At 33.2% G+C, this 21,459-nt stretch overlaps 1 protein-coding gene across 1 annotated transcript in view; it reads left to right on the forward strand.

Annotated features, from left to right (window-relative positions):
• LOC117124470 (AN1-type zinc finger protein 6-like) overlaps positions 1-17,462 on the forward strand; it is a 26,971-nt gene extending 9,509 nt beyond the window's left edge. Inside the window, exons 3-4 of the mRNA XM_033270706.1 lie at positions 8,105-8,389; positions 11,376-17,462. Coding sequence (XP_033126597.1) covers positions 8,105-8,389; positions 11,376-11,524 — 434 coding nt within the window. The 3' untranslated portion in view covers positions 11,525-17,462. The remainder of the gene's footprint in view (positions 1-8,104; positions 8,390-11,375) is intronic.
• The last annotated feature ends 3,997 nt before the right edge of the window (positions 17,463-21,459 follow it).

The raw sequence follows: 21,459 nt of genomic DNA on the forward strand, positions 1-21,459 counted from the left end.
CTCCCAAACCCCTCAACCGATTGACCTAAAATTTGAGATTTGATGCTGTGAGATCACACTAAACAAGTACACCAAGTTTCATCAAAATCAAAAAATATGTGGTTAAAATTTTCAGATTTTTTGGGTGATTTGACATGGAATGACCCTATTGTCAGAATTATCTTCATCTTCTATTCTTTCTTTCTCCCCTTTCTGTTCGCACGATATCTCAAAATTGCCGCGAGCTACTCACAAGCGCACTTCAACAAACATTTGGCTTCTCCTGGAATAGTCACGGTAAGGTTTTCAAGGTGACCAGTCATGCGTGACGTCATCTAGGCGCAATTTTGTGTTTTTACATTATCGATCATATTAGCCTAACCAATTGCCATTTTGAAATCGTATTAAGTGAGCATTATCTTCAGGTCAATGTTGACTGTAACGTACCCTAATTTTACGCGTGCTTGTACGTGTGCGTCAAATTTTCAAAATGCTCGCAATCACTTTTTGACTAAATAAGAGCACGTTTCAGGCCATTTTGAGCATTTCAAATTTTTTTGAAATTTTCCACTACGCGCATGCATTTTTACGCGCACAGCACATACGGGAGCTAGAAATTACGTTTTCTGACATATTAAGGGTTCCTGACATTGTTTTCACAAATGTCCGATATTTTCTGTCATCTTATGGAAAATAACAATGCCGTACGCACGCATCAAACATACTGTAGTGAACTTTGCACGTGTTTGTGCCGATATACAGTGAAATTATGCTAAAATCAGGCCTGTATTTAAACAGTTATAGCTCCTTGGGATGAAAGGAATTTTTATTACATATTCTGAAAGCACATGAGTTGTAAATATGATGTTATTTATAGATCATAATGGCTGATCGGACATTGTGACGTCATCATATTGCCATCTAAATTTAATAAAACTGAATTTTAACTATGACGTCATTTTTTAAAATATGCATTTGAGCGTATCTCGCTTATCCTTGGTCGATTGTCTCCCAACTTTTATGTTGTAGTTGAGACAATTCTCTTTCATATGATTTCTTTTTACATTTACGTCATCATGTTAAAATAAATATTTTTTCTGACCCCCCCCTCGTCTTTCTCTCCTCAAAACTTCGATGACCCCATAATCATCGTAACCATTTGTCATTTCTGAATCATATTTAATGTGCATATTCTTCAGGTCAAAGTTGAATGTCAGGTACCTTAATTTTCCGTTCGCGCGTCTTAACGTCTGCGTACGCGTGTGTCAACAATTATATATACTTAATATTTCTTTAATAGTTTTTTAAAAATTAGCGTATACTTTAGACCATTTTCAGGATTAAAAAATTGTTCAATCCACACCGCACACACTTCCTCGAGTGCCAAAGTGCGGCAGATCACCTAACTCGTCCTCAGTGACGAGTTCAAATCTAGTTTTTTCTTATGTTTGTTAGGAGACATGGCCTCGAGTGGGTGTGGCCCACACATCGGCTATGGGCCACGGCCAGTGGCTGATTCTGAATGATGCTATTAGTAGAATTAGCAATTAGTAGAACTCCGCATAGTACACTATAGGAAAATTATTATACGAAGGTTAGATTTAATGCTTGAAAACATGGGCCTGCAAGGCCTGAAAAAAATTTTTTAATGCATTAAAAAGAAGTATAATAATTTTCCATTTAGTGTATAATGCAAGCTCTACTAATTGCTTTATAAGTCAATCGCCGTCTTTAATTTTAGTTTTTTTATAACCAACTGTTGTAGCAGTCATCGGTTGCTATAGTGATATGATCAGTATACGTGTGCATATTTACATTTGTGTGCATATGCTGATTTTTGCTCCTGCCGTACGTGTTTAATTTACACATATCATCAGCAGTACAGTACAGATACGATGAATAACTATTGTGTTTGTAATGCTATTTTGATAGACTTTCGTCAAAGAAATAAACATTTCAGCATTCGAGAGAGAATACAATACAGTCACTGACGTCCGTTTTGGTCGGTGCATGCAGACAGGTAAAATCGTGCGAGGATTTCATAACTAGGCTACGGCTTAGTAGTAGTAGGAGGAGGTCTGCGCGGCCTGGCCATAGGCCTACATCTAAATTCGTTCCTTGAGTCTTTAAAATACTGTAGGTCTAGAATATTCCTATTAAACGTTCAGTTTGTTGTGTTTATGAGGGACCATTGATTCAATGAATTCCTTAATTGTTCATACTTAATATTGAATTTGAAGTAACTTTCTTCAGGTTCTAATTAAGCTGGTTTTACAAAAGTAATTTTCATTTACATATAATTCAATTTTTACCGCGGTGCGCGATGTATTCGCAGTGACGAAGAAATGAGGAATTTGTTTTTGCACACGAACCTAAAAAAATCAAGCCAAGTGTCCACTAATAGAAAAATTAGTGGACGCTGGGGAATAGGCAAATAACATTGGGAGTTATAGTGATGACGTCACGATTGAATTATAAAGATTAATATGTTACAATATAATAATTATATAGTAATGGAATAATGATTAACCCAGTATTTTGACAGTTAACATTGATAATAATTAGAAATTTTAATAGTAATAATAATTGTAATCAATACAGTACCTACATGAATATTGCACTTTTACATACGCGCAGGCTTCGTAGATACACCGTAGCCTGATATAAACAATCTAACCTGCGCGCAGGCTTCATAGATACATCGTAGCCTGATATTAAACAATCTCATGCAAAAGCATGTTGTTTATTTGTGCCAGAAAGGCTGCTGTAGCTTACTGGAATAAACAATGTATTGTTTGATAATTTGTGAATGGCAAACACGAGTTTAGACCGTTAATTTAAAGTATGGAGCTTTTTTTCAATAAGAAAAACCTACACTTGACTTCATGGGAGTCTCCTCTTCCACTCGCTGTCCACGACAGGAACCTGTTTGTACTACTGTATTATTTTTTTTAATTAATTAGCCTAGGCCTAGCTTATTTTTTATTTACAATTATTTTACCTCTTAAAATGTCAAAAAACGATGTCCTCAATGACAATACACACATGTGAAAAGATTGTTCATCAAATAATATTTTGTAGTCTTGATTTAGTAAGATAAATAATAAATATAAAGGAGAATTAACGTCCGTTGGTTGTAAAATTACCGAATGTCACATGGAAAACCCAATGGAAAATAAAACTTAGCCAGGAGCATTAGACGTCAGAGTGCGCGCCAATCAGAACATGGTAAAGTGTGTTAAAGGTTAACCTCGTGGCAAATGTTGAAAAGCTGTGAGCAACAGTGAGTAAAAAACAGAGTAAATGCGGTCTAGCATGACTAGCCTTAATTTGGCAAGGTAGTGATTTCTATACTTCCATTTAGTATTGGATCGCCTTGCAGGTTGTTCTGCTTCAAATTATGGTAAACAATAAACAACGTGATCTGTAGAAATCGTAATAATTTGTACATGATTTGTCATTAGTATTATTTAAAAGAAGAAAATTCCTACTACCAGAACAATAATATCAGATCAAAATTCTCCGAATTGGAAAGTTTACCAGTATAACTACTGTCCTCCTCTATATGGGAAAATGTAGGCCGTACGTAAGCCTAAGTGACATCGAAATTCGAACATACTGAATGCCCACTCTAGGCCTAGGTAGCAAACTAAACACAGTTTTAAAACATGATCGATTTAATAATAAGGTAGGATATAACAAAACAATAAAGTTCTAACATTGTTTATTAGTAAATTGCAACATTGCTTACGAGTTGAAAGCTGGTAAAACTATATTTCAATATTGTTTATCAGCCCGACGATCCAGCCTACGATCATTGCAAAGCTAATTAAAATAACAATGACCTTCGTAGTGGTTCGTAGCTATGTTCAAAATTTACCTACGAGCAGATTACGAGAGGTTACGCGCAGATACGAAGCGATAATTTGTGTCTGTACTGTAGTTTAAATTAGGATATTGTTTAATGGTTACTGTATATTCTCGCCTATAAGGTAATGCTATGTTAAATAGCAAATTACAATAAAAAAAAAAACAGCGGGTCATCTTAAACGTGCAACAGAACTTGTTAGACAGAATACTGTATGTTTTAAACTATGAACTGAAAATATGTATTAATAAACTTCATTAAAATATTATACATTTATTATAATAATAATAATAATATGGGCTTAGGCCACATAGAGTACTAAATTCATCAAGACTTTTTAGTGTAAATTTAAAATTAACTTCGTTTGAAATCCTGTTTTTTATAAACTCATAACTGGCAAGAATAACTAAAATATGATTCAACAAATTGTATTAACATTTCAATCTTGTTTATACATCTTATTTTTTACTTCCATCAAATCAGTATTATGCTACAACGAATGTGCAATTCAAGGCCACACCTCATTTTAGTACTTGGTAAGACAGCGGTCTTCGCATCTAGATGAGTTAATTTTACTTGTGTACGTTGGGCGATGTATGCGGCCTCCGTCTTCCACGAGACACCATATTTCACACCCTTAATAGAAAGGAAAATCATTACAGATAAATTATGAAAATAAATAAAGACAGCAGTTTGGGTACTGTACATAATACAAAAACAACTTATTCTCTGCTCCTAGGCCTCCGAGGCTAGGCTAGGTAAGTTAGTAGCTACAGCTACACCACCACAGAAAGAAACCTAGGCCCAGCCTAGCTAGGCTCTGGTTGCAATAGATAGGTCGCTAGATCATCGTCATTATCTTTCGTAAAAAATCAGCTGCAAAACTTTATAATCTAATCCAGTGCACACTGACAATTAAGTTTAAAATAATCTTTGGTAATTATCCAAATATATTAATCTAAATTACCTTTTTGATGCAACAACAAAAGTTCATGTTCTTTTTCGTAAACCTACTTCTCTGACTTGCACTCTACGTTCAGACTTGGAGATAAGCCAGGCTTGAGTTAAGTCCGGCTTAACTTTGCCGGGCGTTCAGACTAGCAGGATTAGCCAGGCGAGTATTTGCATAATAGTGAACTGTAATTGAATACTGATTGGTCATTTTGTCACCCGAAGTCAATGCAAGACCCCCCGCAACGATTAAAGCCCGGCTTAGAAAAGCTAAACACAGTGGCACGCCAGGCCTAGTTACTATAGGAACACAGCCCGGCTTGAGATAAGCCACTTGGTTCAGACTGGCAGGTGGATAAACCCGGTGAGTTGAACCGGGTTTATCCACCTGGTCTGAACTAGGCCATAACCATGTGTGTCCTAGTAGTGATCAATTAAAAATTGATTCCTAAAATTGATCAATATGCCTATTCATTTTTTTTTTTTTTTAGTAATAAAATGTTTGTGTACATAAAGTAGTTCGGGTGCTCAAGTCAAACATACCTGTACAGTACATTGAAACTGAAATTGTACTAGGCTTTATTAAATACAGTATATTTTGTTTATGTATCAGGTATTGTCAACAAACTCCATGAAATCGTTTTGAACAGCTTAAAAATTCTCAGGTTGTCGGAGCGCTTATATTATTAAACAAATAAAAAAAGAATATTTAAAGTATATTTAGCATTGCATTTTTTTTTGTTTTTTTGGGTCCAGTTTATTGACCATGGACTTTAAACACGAGTTCTGATAATAATATACTAAAACATTTATTTCAAATACATTTAGAATAGATTCATAAAATCTGTCTAAAACACACACAAACCTGATTGTAAAACTCAGTTCATTGACAGTTTAATTTGAGTAGCTTTCATTACATATAATGACTAATAACCAAGCCTTTATGCATTTTAGGAGTGAGTTCTTTGAAAGTTATTTGTCATGATCCCATGGGGTTAGATATTGAGCTTGTTTACAATGATGAGTGGCTGTTTTAGCATGAGTGCTTTCACAAACCCTCTCCATTCAAGGCTATTCAGAAGCTGTGTACAGTAGTAGGCCTACTATAGATAATAGTATTATGTATATAATTTTTTTTATTTAAGATCATGTCATCTCATAGGGAGGTTCTTGACCTTTGATTTTATTGGTAGCAACCAAAATAATATTTCATATTTTACGCTCTGTTTTTAAGGTTTTGATGATGACATCTATAAACTTAATGTTTTTTTTTTTAAAATAAAGTAGGCCTATATTCTATACTAAGTGCCACATTTTATTTTACATTGATCTTCTGTACTTTGTATATTATGGGATGTTTATTTCTGCAGACTAGTAGATGCTTTGTCCACCACATTTGCATACTTTGTTGTTGTAGGCCCTCTCCTCGTTATCTCAACTGTATTTTATGTTTGTTATCCCATTTGTACAGTCTCCTGTGTGGATGAAAGCTAGAGATTAAATTTTACAATTTAGTCTTAAAAGTTAAAAGTGCTGCTGTCATTTCTTTTACAGGCCTATTATAATTTTTTTTTTTTTTTTTTATTTACTCCAAAAATTAATATTTTTTGTACAATTTGTATTTTATAATTCATGGATTTTTGGTTCAAAAATAATAAAAAAATTAGCTATCTTATGTTTCTGGATACATTAGTCTAGATATTTGCATGATTTTTTTTTTTTTTTTACTTATTGAAAAGTTACAGTATTTCTTGACTTAAAGAAAGAATTTATTATACAGTCTTAAAAAATTCCTATTCTGATTGGATGTTATTGTTGGATTGGATTAGGACATCATTAACATCCACAATCAGAATTAGATTGTGTTACAGTAGCCATGGCCTAAATCTGGGTCAGAGAAAAGAAGTAAACCTCATTAAACTGGCCTTTTAATATAGGCCTCTTAAATTCGGAAATTTCTAGGATAAATTAATAACCTCAATGTCATTGGTTCAATCACAACTCTGGATACTTACAAATGTCCTTTTTCTTACTAGCTGACCTTTTATTATGTGTATTCATTTGTTTTAAGAGTAAAGTTGAATTTATATAAAAATATAATCTACGCAGGCATTGATTTGTACACTATAAACCTACATTTACGTGTTTCGTCTTTAGACACGCTTAATCTTATTATTCTTTGTCTGGACGTGTTACTTAATGTAATTATTATTTATAATTATAGGTTTGTTGTCATTTCTATGTAAAATTTGTTATGAGCATATATTGAATGAATGCCAGTAATATTAGACAACCCCTTTCCTATGCGAATTTGTATTTAGCCTAAGTACAACACTGAATTGTAAGGCCTGCCTGGGGAATTTAACTATAGTTCTCATAAAATTCACTGTGTCTGTCATCTACATTTTTTACATATTGTCGCAATTATGTAGTATAATAATGAGCAAGTTTCTTGTCGAGTGATTTTTCATAATTTTTGTTTATTATGATGTATAGTACCCAGTGTAGAAAAAAATGTTTTTAGACTACAATATTGTACAAATTCCTAAATCATACAATTTCTACGAGCTACTGTAGTATAAAGTATGTTCTTCAAATGTTACCATTTTAATAAACAGACATTGCTTTATTAAAATGCAAACATGTAGTTTTTCACGTTTCTCATTACAGCCTTGTCTACAGCATGGTATTGAGCAAAAATTCATTGACCCCTGAATGGCCTTGTACAGTATTGTAGGTTATTACATTGTTTAGAAAACAAGAGAACTTGTAGGAAACACAGTACAAGTCCTTGAAAATTGTAAAACTAGGACAAACTTTAATAGAAATGTCTATATTTAAACTTGTTATTCTTAAGTACTAAAAACCAGATACTATAGATACTAGAATTAAGGAATTTGATTTACAATATGCCACAAAAGTTGAATATATTCTGTGTCATGTTTTATAATGAAATTAAGCCTAACTGTAAAGAGAGAGGATGCTTGGTACAATCCCAAGCTCTAACGTTCATCTGCTAAGCTAATAATAATACTGAATAATTAATTATAATACAAGTATCAACTGTTGTTTAATATTCAATGAATGATAAATAGAGTATTGATCAAATTACTAACCTTTTGGTGAACTTATTCTAGTGAACGCGAATATGAAGGTCATCAGGTTTCTTACAATGCTCTGTGTGCTCAAAATTAAGTTGACATATTTCATTGTATTTAGATCTAGCTAGTGTAATTTTTTGTTACTAATTTTACAAAAATTCGATGTTTTTATTAACATTGTTTTCCTTGTTTTCTAAATTTACAGCCGTTGCCTCTAGCAATACCAGTCCAGCCAGTAATATGACAGTATCATCCACACTTAGCAATGCAGTTTCTGCATCAATGTCTATTTGTTCATCAATTTCACGTGACAGCACAAAATCAGAACGACAAGAAGAGAAAAAGATAGCAGAAGATACAGCATGTTCTAATGTAAGCACAGATAGCGTAGACTCATCTACAGTGTGTGCCGAAGAAGAATCACCCGACGGAAAAAAGAAATCAAAGAAAAATAGATGTAATACATGCCGCAAGAAAGTGGGACTCACAGGTGAGAACAATCTGGAATTTTTACCTGCTGTGAAAATCAATCAACAGAACTGAATATTTATAGACGCGCATGTTTGGGAGTGATGTTTGCTACTCTGACAGGCTTGGCCAAGTTCAATAATATTACGGTTCATAATTGCCAAAATATAGGAAGCCAGTATGGAAATTCTTACAGGATTGATGAATTATATTCTTTTAAAATCAAATACTAGTTCAGTTCTATTCTTTTCCATTTAATAATAATAATATCTTTTACAATGGAAGGTCGTTAAAGTGTTCTTCCACGAGACTGTATATGTACCTTTTACATATCATTAAAACTTAACCTGCAGTATGAAATGTACAACTAAACAAGAACTACTTACAAAAATACAAACTTAAAAGGAAAATAGAAAAGCTTAAACCAAAAACCAAAGCTATGAAATATACATTTATCAGTACTAGTTCAGTTCTTTTGATAGTGGTTGATAATACTAATAGACTTTCCCCCCTTTTTTATCACTATGGATATGTTAATTATAGAAGATTGATAAAACCCACTTTAGTGATTGAAACATAATTCTAATGCAAACCTAGCAAATTGTTTATTATCTTGACCAGCACATGTTCAACGCACTTAATTAGATCATTTAATCACATAATCTAAAACTATACAGTATTTTTAGTTGCCGATAGTATAGAAATTTATTCAATTTCTTTTTTATTGAAATCTTTTGGGATTTATTATCTAATAAAAAAAAAATACAGTATAAAAATCATGAGTTTCCTAAATTGCCAATTAATTTTTGTTTTTATAAATTAATTGATCTTATTTTTAAAATTTATATTTAAATGTAAACATGTGCCTAGATTTAAATTAAATCGAATTATTACAATATCTCTCGTACTACTATGGAATATGGTACTGTATTTGTAATGATTCTGTGGTCTTTTGCTACATTTATTATTGACGCTGAATGCCTCATGATTATGTTCATCGTATTAGGTGGTCTCTATCGACATACATTAATATAAAGCTGAGGTGCATAGAGGCGTAAGGTGGCACAGTACACTGATATCAATTCAAGGAAGCATTGATATAATAAGCCTCCATAATCCAACGTAAAATTCTTAAAAGTGCATACCCTCAGTATTGTAAAATGGGTTATTCCCCTTCGGAGATTAATGTGTAGGTTTCAAGCTAAAGCTTAACTGTGGGGGTTTCTACAAAGAGTTTATTATTAACGCAGTAATGATTAATTCCTTGTTCGGAAAAAACAGGAAATTTCGAGTAATTTAACCTCAACTACAATTGTTTATATAATGCTTGAGTCATGTGACTGGGATTTTTAAACAGGAATAAACTATTTAAAATATAAAAAGGTACATGTGGGAGATTTTATGACTCAATTTTCATGTGACTTGAATTGTTCTGACTAAGTAATGTGTAATTTAAAACTTTACACTAAAAAGATAAACAATCCTATCACTCAGTGTTTATTATTGTGCCTATATATTAATAAACAATTTGTTTTTTTCCAAACTAAGATTACCTTTTAATACTGGTACTGGTGAAGATTGTTTAAATAACTTTCAATGTCCTCGAGGCTAAGGAAGGGAAATATTCAATTGCTTCATGATTCAGACTTCATACTTATTAACCACAACTACATAATTACATACTGGTACCAATTCTACCAATTTGTCCAGAAGACTCATAATTTTTGGAGTTGTCTTCCATTTGGAACTGTCCGTTTGATTTCTCCAAGGTTTGTTTTGATTTAAAAAGTGCATTAGCTCACAATGTTCCATTAAAGATTACAGACATCTCAAGTCTTGTTTTAAAATGTACATAATTTTCTGCAATTTAGTATAGTATGTAGGCCTACCCTAAATTACATAAAATTGTGTACTGTACATTTTAAAACCAGGAACAAGCTGTGAAGTGCGCCACCAACATCACAAGCATTTTTTATTTTCTACATGTAGGTTGCGTAGTGATTGGTTTAGACCTTGCAATAGGCTGAACCTACCTGCAGAAAAAAAAATTTGCCTCCCTTGCATGTAATCTAAAGGCCAACTAAACGTTTTACAATGTAGCCCGACGCAATTTATTGTCGGGAACAGTCTTTAAGGTCTTCTGATAATGCTGTATATTATTGAACAGGTTTGATATTCAATCAGCCAATGGATTTTATAAGGCGCATAATACAGCTGTCTCTGTGATGCGACTGTCTCTGATGCAGACGTGTTGCGTCTACGCTCAGCTCAAACAGACCTGATGTGGCAACAAACCACATCGGGCTGCGTCCTACGACGGTTTCCGAGCTGGCCTTTATTTTTAATTTCCAATCAGTATCATTATTATGAAAACAGTGAGGAAAATGCTTGGAATACAATAGTTTAAAATGTACATTTATTTTTGAACGGTGAAACATGGAGAAAAAGTACCTCAAAATTTATACATTTATGTTTAAAACGAATATTGAACAGGGTGTGTGTGACTAAAATATCTCATATAATTAATGCATTGTAACATTTTTTGTTTATTATAATATAATAATTAACAAATATTTTGTGTGTGGGTGAACATGGTATTATTTAGTTTAAATTGACCTGAAAATATGTTAAACTCTTGACCTGAAAATTACCAATAAGTCATCTTGATACAGTATAGCAGGCCAAATTAAAAAAAAAACATGTTTATCATCTAGGTTATTTTGAAACAAGTAAAATGAGATCATGTTATTCTTTATTTTTTTTTTTCTCAAAAAGAATTTCACCTCATAATGGACAAATACAAATTTTGTATTTATGTAATCTCAAAACTTATATGAAGCTTACAGTATATCATTATATTTTATTTTAATGTAATCCTTATCTATAATTAATGTTTACTCCTGACCTCCAGTTAGCCAATCTCTCATCTTATGATAAGATTGTAATTAGAATTTGATATAACATGATAATTTTGTTTCATGTGCTTTTTCCTTTTATTATCTCCATAGGTTTTCAGTGTCGGTGCGGTGGTCTTTATTGTAGTATACATCGGTATTCTGATAAACACGAGTGTTCCTTTGATTACCGAATGCTCGGACAGGAAGAAATTAGGAAAAATAACCCAGTCATAGTTGGCAAGAAAATTCAGAAGTTGTAACAGGAAAAAATGGAGGGATGGACTTAACTTTTGCGCGTGTGTTCATTTTCATTTTTTCATTAGCCATACACAGCCTTATGGATAACATAGTGAGCAATTGCATACAATAGAACGTATAATTGCTCTTTCATTTTCAGCGTGTTTCTATGCTCGTATAAATCTGAATTAATCTGAGTAAAATCATGGTGGTGATACAACATTTACCTGACTAAAATTTGTTCGCACTCCTTAGAAAACAGTTGAACTTTGGACGGGTGTCGCTACGTATCTATAGACATCGACAAAAGATTTCTGTTGTGATTTACTCTTGTCATCACTCATATGTATTGATCATACTTAACATAGATATAGTTGCAACAAAGATTATCATATGATTATGTAAAAAAATTACTCAAAACACCGTATCAACAAAATATATTTAAAGGATAACATAGTTGATATTTAGTATCAATTATTATATGGTTTGTTAAACACATAATCTTTATTATTTGAAAATATTATCTATTGTATTTTTGGGTAAGCATTTTACCTGTGCTGAAAATTGAGCAACAGGAATTGTCACCAAGTCTGCTTGGATTGCTGTTTGCGACATACGCAATCCTTAGTTGCCGAGTTGCCGTAATCAGCCAGGGAATGATATTTTTGAGTACAAGCAATTTTGAAAGAGAAAACTGATTAGTCATAACCATATTCCCTACCACATCTGCTGTCAATAATAAGCTAGAAACAGTTTGATGTGACTTTACGCTGGATGCTATGTTGAATTTTGTAATGTACTGTAGTCTTATCATCATTCTATTTGTCGCTTATACATGTTATTGAACTTATATGTAGGATTTTCTCTAAAGAAATGATAACCGCTTGGAATATTTGATTTAAAACTGCCAGGTTTTTCTCATTAAACGGACTCTCATCATCTTCTGGCACTTACTATAAGACGCTGCAATCTTTAACATTTTAATTTTATAAGCAGTTACGAAAAAAACTCGCAAGATTTTTGCATTGCCTTTCTCATTTGTTAGTCTATTTACAGAAGTTGATCTGCGTTGAAATTTGTTGATATCTTGAGTTTGTCTCTTCAGGTTTGAGAGGAAACTGATGAATAGATCAGAAATTATCAGTATGAGTTGATTCCGTCATCTGGATCAGGTTGCAATTTCAACCTATTATGTGATTTCCTTCTCAATACTCCCAGAACCAACATCCCTTCAGTCCTCGTTAGACATTCTAAATGCATTAGTCACCACTACTTAACCAAGTGGTTATTTTCGTGAAGCAACATTTGACTTGGAGTTAGAAGACAACATCGATGAAAGAACTGATCATTATTTATGATTATGACAAAGTGAAACCTTACTTTGTCGTGAGAAGGAAGTAAATTGATAGATATCATTTTTGAAAAGGGCAGAGCTTTCAGTGGTAGCTCAGTCATTAGTGTTTATGCAAACCATTCACTAACATCAGATATTGATAACAGATTAACATGCAAGTCACTGCTTTTTCAGTTGTGGACACGTCCACCTCACTGCCCAACATGTTTGATGTGGCTGTTTTTTCAATAGAATCATCATACAATTTTACCTCCAGCTTATAGATTTCAATCTGTCCATATTTTTTTCAAATTTCAATTCACTGTACAAATTTTATAGGATAGGTATGATTGCAATATTACTCATACCATCAGCATATTCTCCAGAACTTAATATCTGGGTTAACTCAGTCACATGGTACTGTAGTGTCAAGGGGTTGATCATATCCTAAGGTTGAGGGTTAACCATCTGATACAACAAAAGAGTTAATTCCTAATTATTTATTAGCAATATTTCAGGTATACACAAATTGAAAAACAGTCCATCAAAATGGCTTATATTGTATTAAATATATTTAGTGTATATAGGCCTGGTGGATTGCCTAAAATATGTTCAGTTAACGAGGCTTTCCAATTGTATAACAACAGCCTTGATGGGATCTAAACTACAACTCTTAAATATTGCAACAAGCAGACTCATATATTATGTTGTAACATCAAATGTATTAACTGAATAGTGAAAAGTAGACATTTACTTTGATGCAATTATGGAAAGTAGAATGTATATTGCAAAATCGTATTTTATAGATTTATTACCCCAAAAAGCAAATTGGGTATCCAAAAAAGTAGTGCAGATGTGTACAGTATAAAGGTCAAATCGCACAGCATCATACGACGAAGCCCGGTGTAAATCATTGTCGGGGACAGTCTTAAGCTGTCGTGAGAAATATTAAACATGTTTAATATTCTACAAGGTGACGATGCAAACCATCGTGTCTGCATTTAACTCGCACAGGCCCGACACAACAACAAATCACATTGGGGTGCGTTGTACAAAGCTGTCTGAATTGGCCTTCAGGCACATTCACCATACGATAGCAAAAGTGATACATATTCTAATTGAGAAAAATACTCAGTTATGCTATATTATAAATTATTCATATTTGTTTGATGAATATGTATTAACCCTAATAACACTCAGCTTGGTGCACAGTCCTTTGTTCCTATTGAATTGTGTACAGAAATTGCATAAAAATTGCACTATTTATTTTGTTCATAACTAATAATTTTATGCATTTTATATTATGGTGCATGTTTACCTAATGAATATTCAGTTTGCCCTAAGTACAGATATTTTTTTTTCAGACTAGATCATCATTTCGTTGCATTATTTATTTGTGCATTTTTAGTACGTCACAGCCAGGCAAACACAGAAACAAGCTGTTGCATTAAATGCATGAGTGTAAACAATGCTAGGGATCTACAAAGCATTGGATAGATATAAGATCTGAGTGGTGTTTATTGACAACATGAATATGTATGTATCCTAATGAATATTTAGTAATCTAATGAAATTTGCTGTTACTGTAGATAAGACTGATTGCCTACATTGGGTTTGTCTCAGGAAATGCTTGAAAATACCATCTATCTGTCAGCCCATTACTTCTAGATGTGTTTCTTAGTGTGGCTACAATTTGTTCCTCCCTGCTAATAGAGATGTGTATGGATATTGAAATAACTTGAAGGGGTGGGCGTATTTGGAGTTGGGATGGGTGAGGTAGGGAGATATTGCAAAGGGGAGGGGGATTTTTTACTGCAGCGTAAAAAGTGATACTCCCTTCATGTAGCATATCATTTATTTCTCTTTTCACATGACATAACAGAACAATACAAGAGTAAATCAATGAAGCAGGATTGCCTAAATTTTATAAGAGGCTCTCCACATAGATCTTGCTCACAATTGTTATGTTTGAAAATCATGAGTAGAAATACATAGATATAGAATTAATCCATTTTTTTCCTGTTTATCTATTTTTTGTCTTTGGTTTTTTATTATCCTTATTTAGAATGTTATCAATGTGTTACTTTTCTTCTATTCATTGTCGTGGTTTGGTTTTCCCTACATATCAACCATTTACTATTTCTAGTGGTATCATAGTCATAATATTAATAATCAAAAAAGATAATATTGGTCATAGTAGTTGTATTATAAGAGGTTTCCTGAAAAATACAGTTATTAACAAGAATTATTTTAACAAATATTACGCTCAAGACCTTTATTTTTCGCAAAATGTCTGGAATTGAAAGGGAAATTTAGCCAATATGTATTTTTATCAAGTCATCACTTGGCTTCAATGTGTGTAATTCTCTTTAAAATCCAAGTAAGGGTTTTGTTTTTCTGTTGTATTATTCTCTGGTTGATATTCACGTGTAGTGTATTTACTCTAGAAAGCAGAATATAACATTTCCTTATTTCAGTCTTATTCTCTATGATCTTGGATTTTTAAATTAATTTGAAAATACTTGATTGTCTCTTGTTTTTTGAATGAGTGTTCCTATAGTATGTGCTTTGACAGACTACTTACAGTAAATCGATCACGCGATATGAATAGAAACCAACAGTGTATAAACTGAAGAGCAATTTGAGATGTGGGATTATAAGATTAATGGATTCATAAGATTATCTAATATTCCTTTAATACTATTCCTTAATGTATACTTTAATCATATAGATTAAGACTTTAACTGCAGACCACATCTAGTCTTGCATTGCTCTATCAGAAAAGTATTTCCCTTGTTATTTCCTGAACATGCATAGGTTAAATTTATATGCAGGTACATATGATTTTGCTTGGGATATTGGTGTGGCTTGTTCCTGTTGCAAAAGATAATGGACGGTGGTTTTGATAACACAGCTTTTGTGGAGGTTTTGAACTTTGACCTCCATGTTTAGATTCAAGACCTACCCTTCTCTACAGTTCAGTGAGTCTTTTGTAATGGAAAGTTGCATTGTTGGCCAAGCGAATCAAATTTATTAAAATAAATGCACAGTTTTGAAAGTAAGGCAAGGCAAGGCAGTCGTAACCATTCATCCAGTTTCTTTGACACACATAATTATTAAAATTCTGTATATCATACAAAGCAAATTATATTATTTTTTAACAATTGGTTTTATTTGTTACAAAAAGAAAAACCATTTATGATATTTTATTATATGGAGATGATTGTTTTCAACTTTGGATATTAATTTTGTAAATGAATATACAGTTATTATTTGAATATTTATTTGCTCATTTAGAATTTCTATTTCGATTACAACGTGATTTTGTTTGAGTAATGTTCACCAAACGTTTTAATTTGAGTAGTTTCTGATAGCTATTTAAGATATTCAATGACTGTTACTGTATGGAGCAATTTTTTTAATGGAATGCTCCGATTAGCAGTCACAGAACAATCGGCTAATGACGCTTGCGTGAATAAATGCATGGCATTTCAATGCTATATTTGCTAGAGATAAACGATATACTGTAGTGGAAAATATACATGAACATCAACTATACCCGAAAGTAGATGGAATTCAATTTCATAGGTTGTATTTTTACATAGAGGTTTTACGAGATTACCATAATTTGTTTGGTGTGTAATATGTAGGCTTGGTCAAAATTTATAAGCGCAGTAAAAACTGGGCAGTTACAGTTGATTTGGTCATGTTTTTGAGATTTTAAGCAGCGCAAGTTAAAAATTTAAAAAATATATATATTGATCAAATATTGAATGCAATTTTCAAAAGAATGCCTTTTTTTTTGTTATTGTCACAAATATATTTAGTGTATTTTTGTTCGATGTAGATGATCTTTTTGAGAATGGTTTGGCAACCTGGTGTTTATATAAGTTGGGAAGTAAAAAACCGTATTTAAAATTAGGTGATAACAAATGATTGATGATTGTTTATCCAAATTGTAGTACTGTACAGTTGTTCCTCTGAAAGTGTGGTGGGGATCATGTGAGCCAGCCCATTGTATGCTAAACAATGCATCTTAATTGGTCGCAGCATTTTAAATAACAATTTAAGTATTTATATAAATACACACATATATATACTTTGATGTAATTGTGTATATATGTCTGTATGTATATTTGTGTATATGTATTTATGTAGGCCTATGAGTATAATGAAGGATTCCTTCACTATTCAAATTTCTTAACTGCAGCAAGCACTCAATCACACTCACTTGAAGGTTGTAATTGCTTTATGATCGTATAATCTTTAAAAATTGGGTGTTTATAAAATTTACTTGCCTTGTGTGTAACAAAACCAAGACTTTTAATTTGATTTAAGAAATTGAATATTTTGGGCGTCATGTTTCAATTCCGTGTCCTATATGTGGGTTTTTTTTTAACCCTGTGATATTATTCAAACTATGATTTTAAAAACAGCAGGAAAAAAAGAAAAAAAAAACGATTTAGATTTATGTTTAGAGAGTGAAGAGGGTCATGGTGATGTGCGTACATTTAGTATATGATTAAAAACAGGGGATTTTATGTGTTGATAGCCACTGATGATGACCTAGGTGTCTCCGTGTATTGAGATCTACATAAATTATATAAATAAATTTCTGAACATTATTATGTTTTGTTTCTTTTTGTACTTATTTTGTTGTGATTGAAATGTTTCGAAAAGTAAATACAGAAAAATATGTATGTTTGGAGATATAAGGCATGTTAATATTATTATCTTAACAACACTGTGGAAATATCTATTATGAATAATGGTTATAATAATAATCTTAATAAGTATAATACTTAATATTAAATTCCAATCAGTCTTTATTTCAAATTCACAATAACCTCAGGTCACATAATGTGAAGGTACCTGTAATATTAATATTAAAAATCTAATCATAATTATGGTAATAATGATAATTGTTTTGTTCTCTCTCCATTATGTCATTTATTTCTTTTGGCATGGAGTTAAATAATTTGTACAGAAAGCGAAAGATACAAACTCATGTAGGCCCACGCCCTAAAGTATTTATGGATTAGAGAGTAATGCAACCACATGATTTAATATCTCGATTGTTCTGTGGACTCGCAGACCAAGTCGAGGGTCGGCTTCGAAGTTCCAGAACAGAGTTGAAACGCATTTACTGACGTTAGAATATAGGCCTGGTTTACATACGTGTCCCTTGCTAATGCAGGAAGATGAGATATGTCATAAGAGAAATATTGGTGCTTGACAGAAAGCCAGAAATGGAATAAACGTCTCATTGATAACAATAGCATCAATTATAAAACTTTATTAGGTCCAAAGATTTCCGTTTCATATTCTACATTTTAATCATCAGTATTAATAGAACAGACCTAATTACGTCATCACGCATTTACACAGGCCTACTTGTCGAGTGGGAGTAAAAAAAATGCAACGAACGGGCTCATCAATCAGGAGTGATTCCCATTGTTTAATATCATAATTATACATTTCTTGAACCTGAAGACCGCCGGGTGGTCCGTGCTATCACCATGGTAACGATATTTACTCTGTTCGTATTGTAGCCATAGTTACTAAAGATAACCGATCGTTTGTGCGCATAAGCGCATGACGTCAGCAAATTTGGCTTTTATCCGATGCTTGGCCGCCGAAATGAGATAGTAAGCCTGGTTTATATTGACTCTTGCTTTACATCGCCAAACGCAAACTCTCTGGCTTCATGAGCCTCAAATTAATATGACTGCCGTTAATAAACTAAGTGATAATAAAGTCAGGAAAGAAAAACTCAGAGAAATATTCGTTCAATGAACTCATCTCGAACGGTTTATTGCAGCATGACAAACGACCTTTTATAGGGTTTATGTACATAACGAACTCAGCGGGCCAATGAGCGTGATCAACGTCAACGTATAATTCTCAAGAATTTGTTATTAGTCAATATTGTTTATATTCAATTTGAAAGGCAGAAAACGTGTATTTCGACATGGACAGCAAGCAAATACAACAAATATGTCTAGGCCTATCACGAGATATTAAAAATAGCAAATTAACGTACTACAATCGTATCGTAGGATACTGTAGGCCTTTGTGCAAGGATATGGAATAGGTCCTATTTGATAATGCAAATCACATTCAATATTGATATTTTGGTGCCATTCCACGAAATACTTCTTAATCTAACTGGCAATTTTCTTAATGCATATGATAGATAGCCTAATATTTGCAAATTGATAAGATTAGATAATGTATTGGTTTACTAAGCAATGACGATTAAAGTGTGCTTTTTTTTCTTTGTCGTCATGCAAGTGTAAATTATTGGAATTGTTTCACTAACAGTGGTTGCCTCAGGATTTTCCCAACGGGGTAGGGAAAATGTCCCCCAACGATAGAGGTGGGGGAGGGGGGTGTGCCTCGACGAGAGGACCGATATGACAACTTAAAAACGCGCTGGTGTTTCTCCTTGCCGACGCCGACAAACCCTTCCCGACCGGAGGTCTTTCCATCCCACCCTGCCCCCACCAGTGGCGCCTCTTCTATTTCACTATCGAGTCCGACCGAAATTAATCGACCTGTGTCACGACAAACGACTCGCTCTTTATACCTCCATGCCCTTTTTATCAACTAGCACGCCACTTAAAATTCTGTAGGCCTATTTATACCTATATGGTTTTTCGCCAAGATAGAAATAATAACAAAATTTAATCCAGATGTAATTCCTATGGGGAACAGCACAGAAGACTATGGTAATGTAATTTATAAAACCAAAGAATATAGATCTATATACTTTAAATTTGATAAAAAACATACATTGAAGCCCGTGACGTTTTCATGTATGACGTTGGGCCACCGTGTTTATTATACGCAGTTAGCTGACGCAATGTATCTAAATACAGTATCCGAACAAACAGAAATGTAACCATGGACACGTTGCGGACATAATTACATGTATATGTAATAGAGCCAGTATCATTAATCCAAAAATACTATGAAAACTGATCTAGATTATGTATAATATTAAATTGGCGCAACATGAATTATGTAATTATTCATAGAGATAGAGGTACAGTACTGCATAGGCAAATTTAATATACGAATAAAACATAAAGTAATTAATATCTATAATAATACATAGGCCTATATAAACAAAATACATAAATAATAACAGTGCTATAGGAACATGTAATGATCGTATTAAGCACTATAGCTCATAAATGAAAAGTTTCTATTTCAGTTGTATGAAAAAGGTGTCACTGTTGGGAATCGAACCTGCAGTTACTTCCCGCTGTCAATGTGAGTATCATACCATTAGACCACGGAAACCTTTACGGTAACGCTGATCTAGCTCCCAGGCACTGTTTTTCTAGTACAATTGACTGCAACGCTCACACATAGAACTGTATATAGTGTGTTTATGTAGGCTTATGTATAGGCCTATATAAAGATAGATTAATTATAATTAGCAGTTATTATTATTTATATATTTGTTATGTTTACGGATGCTAAATACGCACAAACTAATTTGAATAATATAATTAACCAATTAACCCGCAACGCTCACACAGAACTGTATTGTTTGTGTATGTAGGCCTATGTATAGGCCTATATAAAGATAGATAAATTATAATAATTAACAGTTATTATTTATATACTTATTTACATTGTGTTTATGGTGCTACGCACTAATTAGAATATAATTAACCAGTTAACCTGCAACGCTCACACAGAACTGTGTTGTGTGTGTATGTAGGTAGGCCTATGTATAGTCCTATATAAAGATAGATAAATTATAATTAGCACTTATTATTATTTATATATTTGTTTATATTGTGTTTACGGTACTATACCCACACACTAATTTGAGTATAATTAACCAGTTCCGCGTATAAATCTACTGTTCTCCCACAGGATCTAGTTATGTTTTTATACTAAAGCCTGAGTCTCATGATGTGATGTAGCCTATTTTCCGTGAGAACAATCCTCGTGTCACAAGAATTGAACACAGTAACCTTAGATTTGAAGACAAGCATGTAAAATAAGAAGAGATTGAAAACATTTACATTTAGCTTCAACCAGGATTCGACTATCCAACATTCGCTTTTAAGTTCTACATATAAAACAGGAGGCTCCGGGTTTAATTCCCAGTTTTGGCGATTTTTTTTCACACTCGCAAATTTCTTTGCAGTTTACCATTTGTAGGTTAAAAGCATTGGCAAAAGACAGTTTACAGTTTGTGTAATAATTCTATTTATGCGAAGTCCCTTTTCTGTGATGCTGTGTTGTCGAGTAATATACTTAAGCAGAGGGCATATCACATCAATCCAGGTTTCACGTGTGTGTGTGTGTGTGTGTGTGTGTGCGTCAACTACTAGTGCTGTACCCGCATATACGTAGAGTGTGAAATCAATATCCTCCCAGTGACCCCCGCCGATTTCGGCGTTTGCATGAAGGTTCGAATCCAGATTGGAAATGAACAGCTGATGCAAAAAAACACGTATCAAAAGCACAATCATTCAACGACCAGGGGCGGATCCAGAGATGTCCAAAAGGGGGGGGGGGCGAAATTTGGGCCGATCGAGACAGCAATGTCCTAGGGGGGCCGGGGGCATGCCCCCGCGAAATCTTTGTGTTCTAGACGCC

Source organism: Anneissia japonica, unplaced genomic scaffold, assembly GCF_011630105.1.
Source record: "Anneissia japonica isolate Jap-2015-1 unplaced genomic scaffold, ASM1163010v1 scaffold665_len1252844_cov201, whole genome shotgun sequence".
NCBI classification, from domain to species: Eukaryota; Metazoa; Echinodermata; class Crinoidea; order Comatulida; family Comatulidae; genus Anneissia; species Anneissia japonica.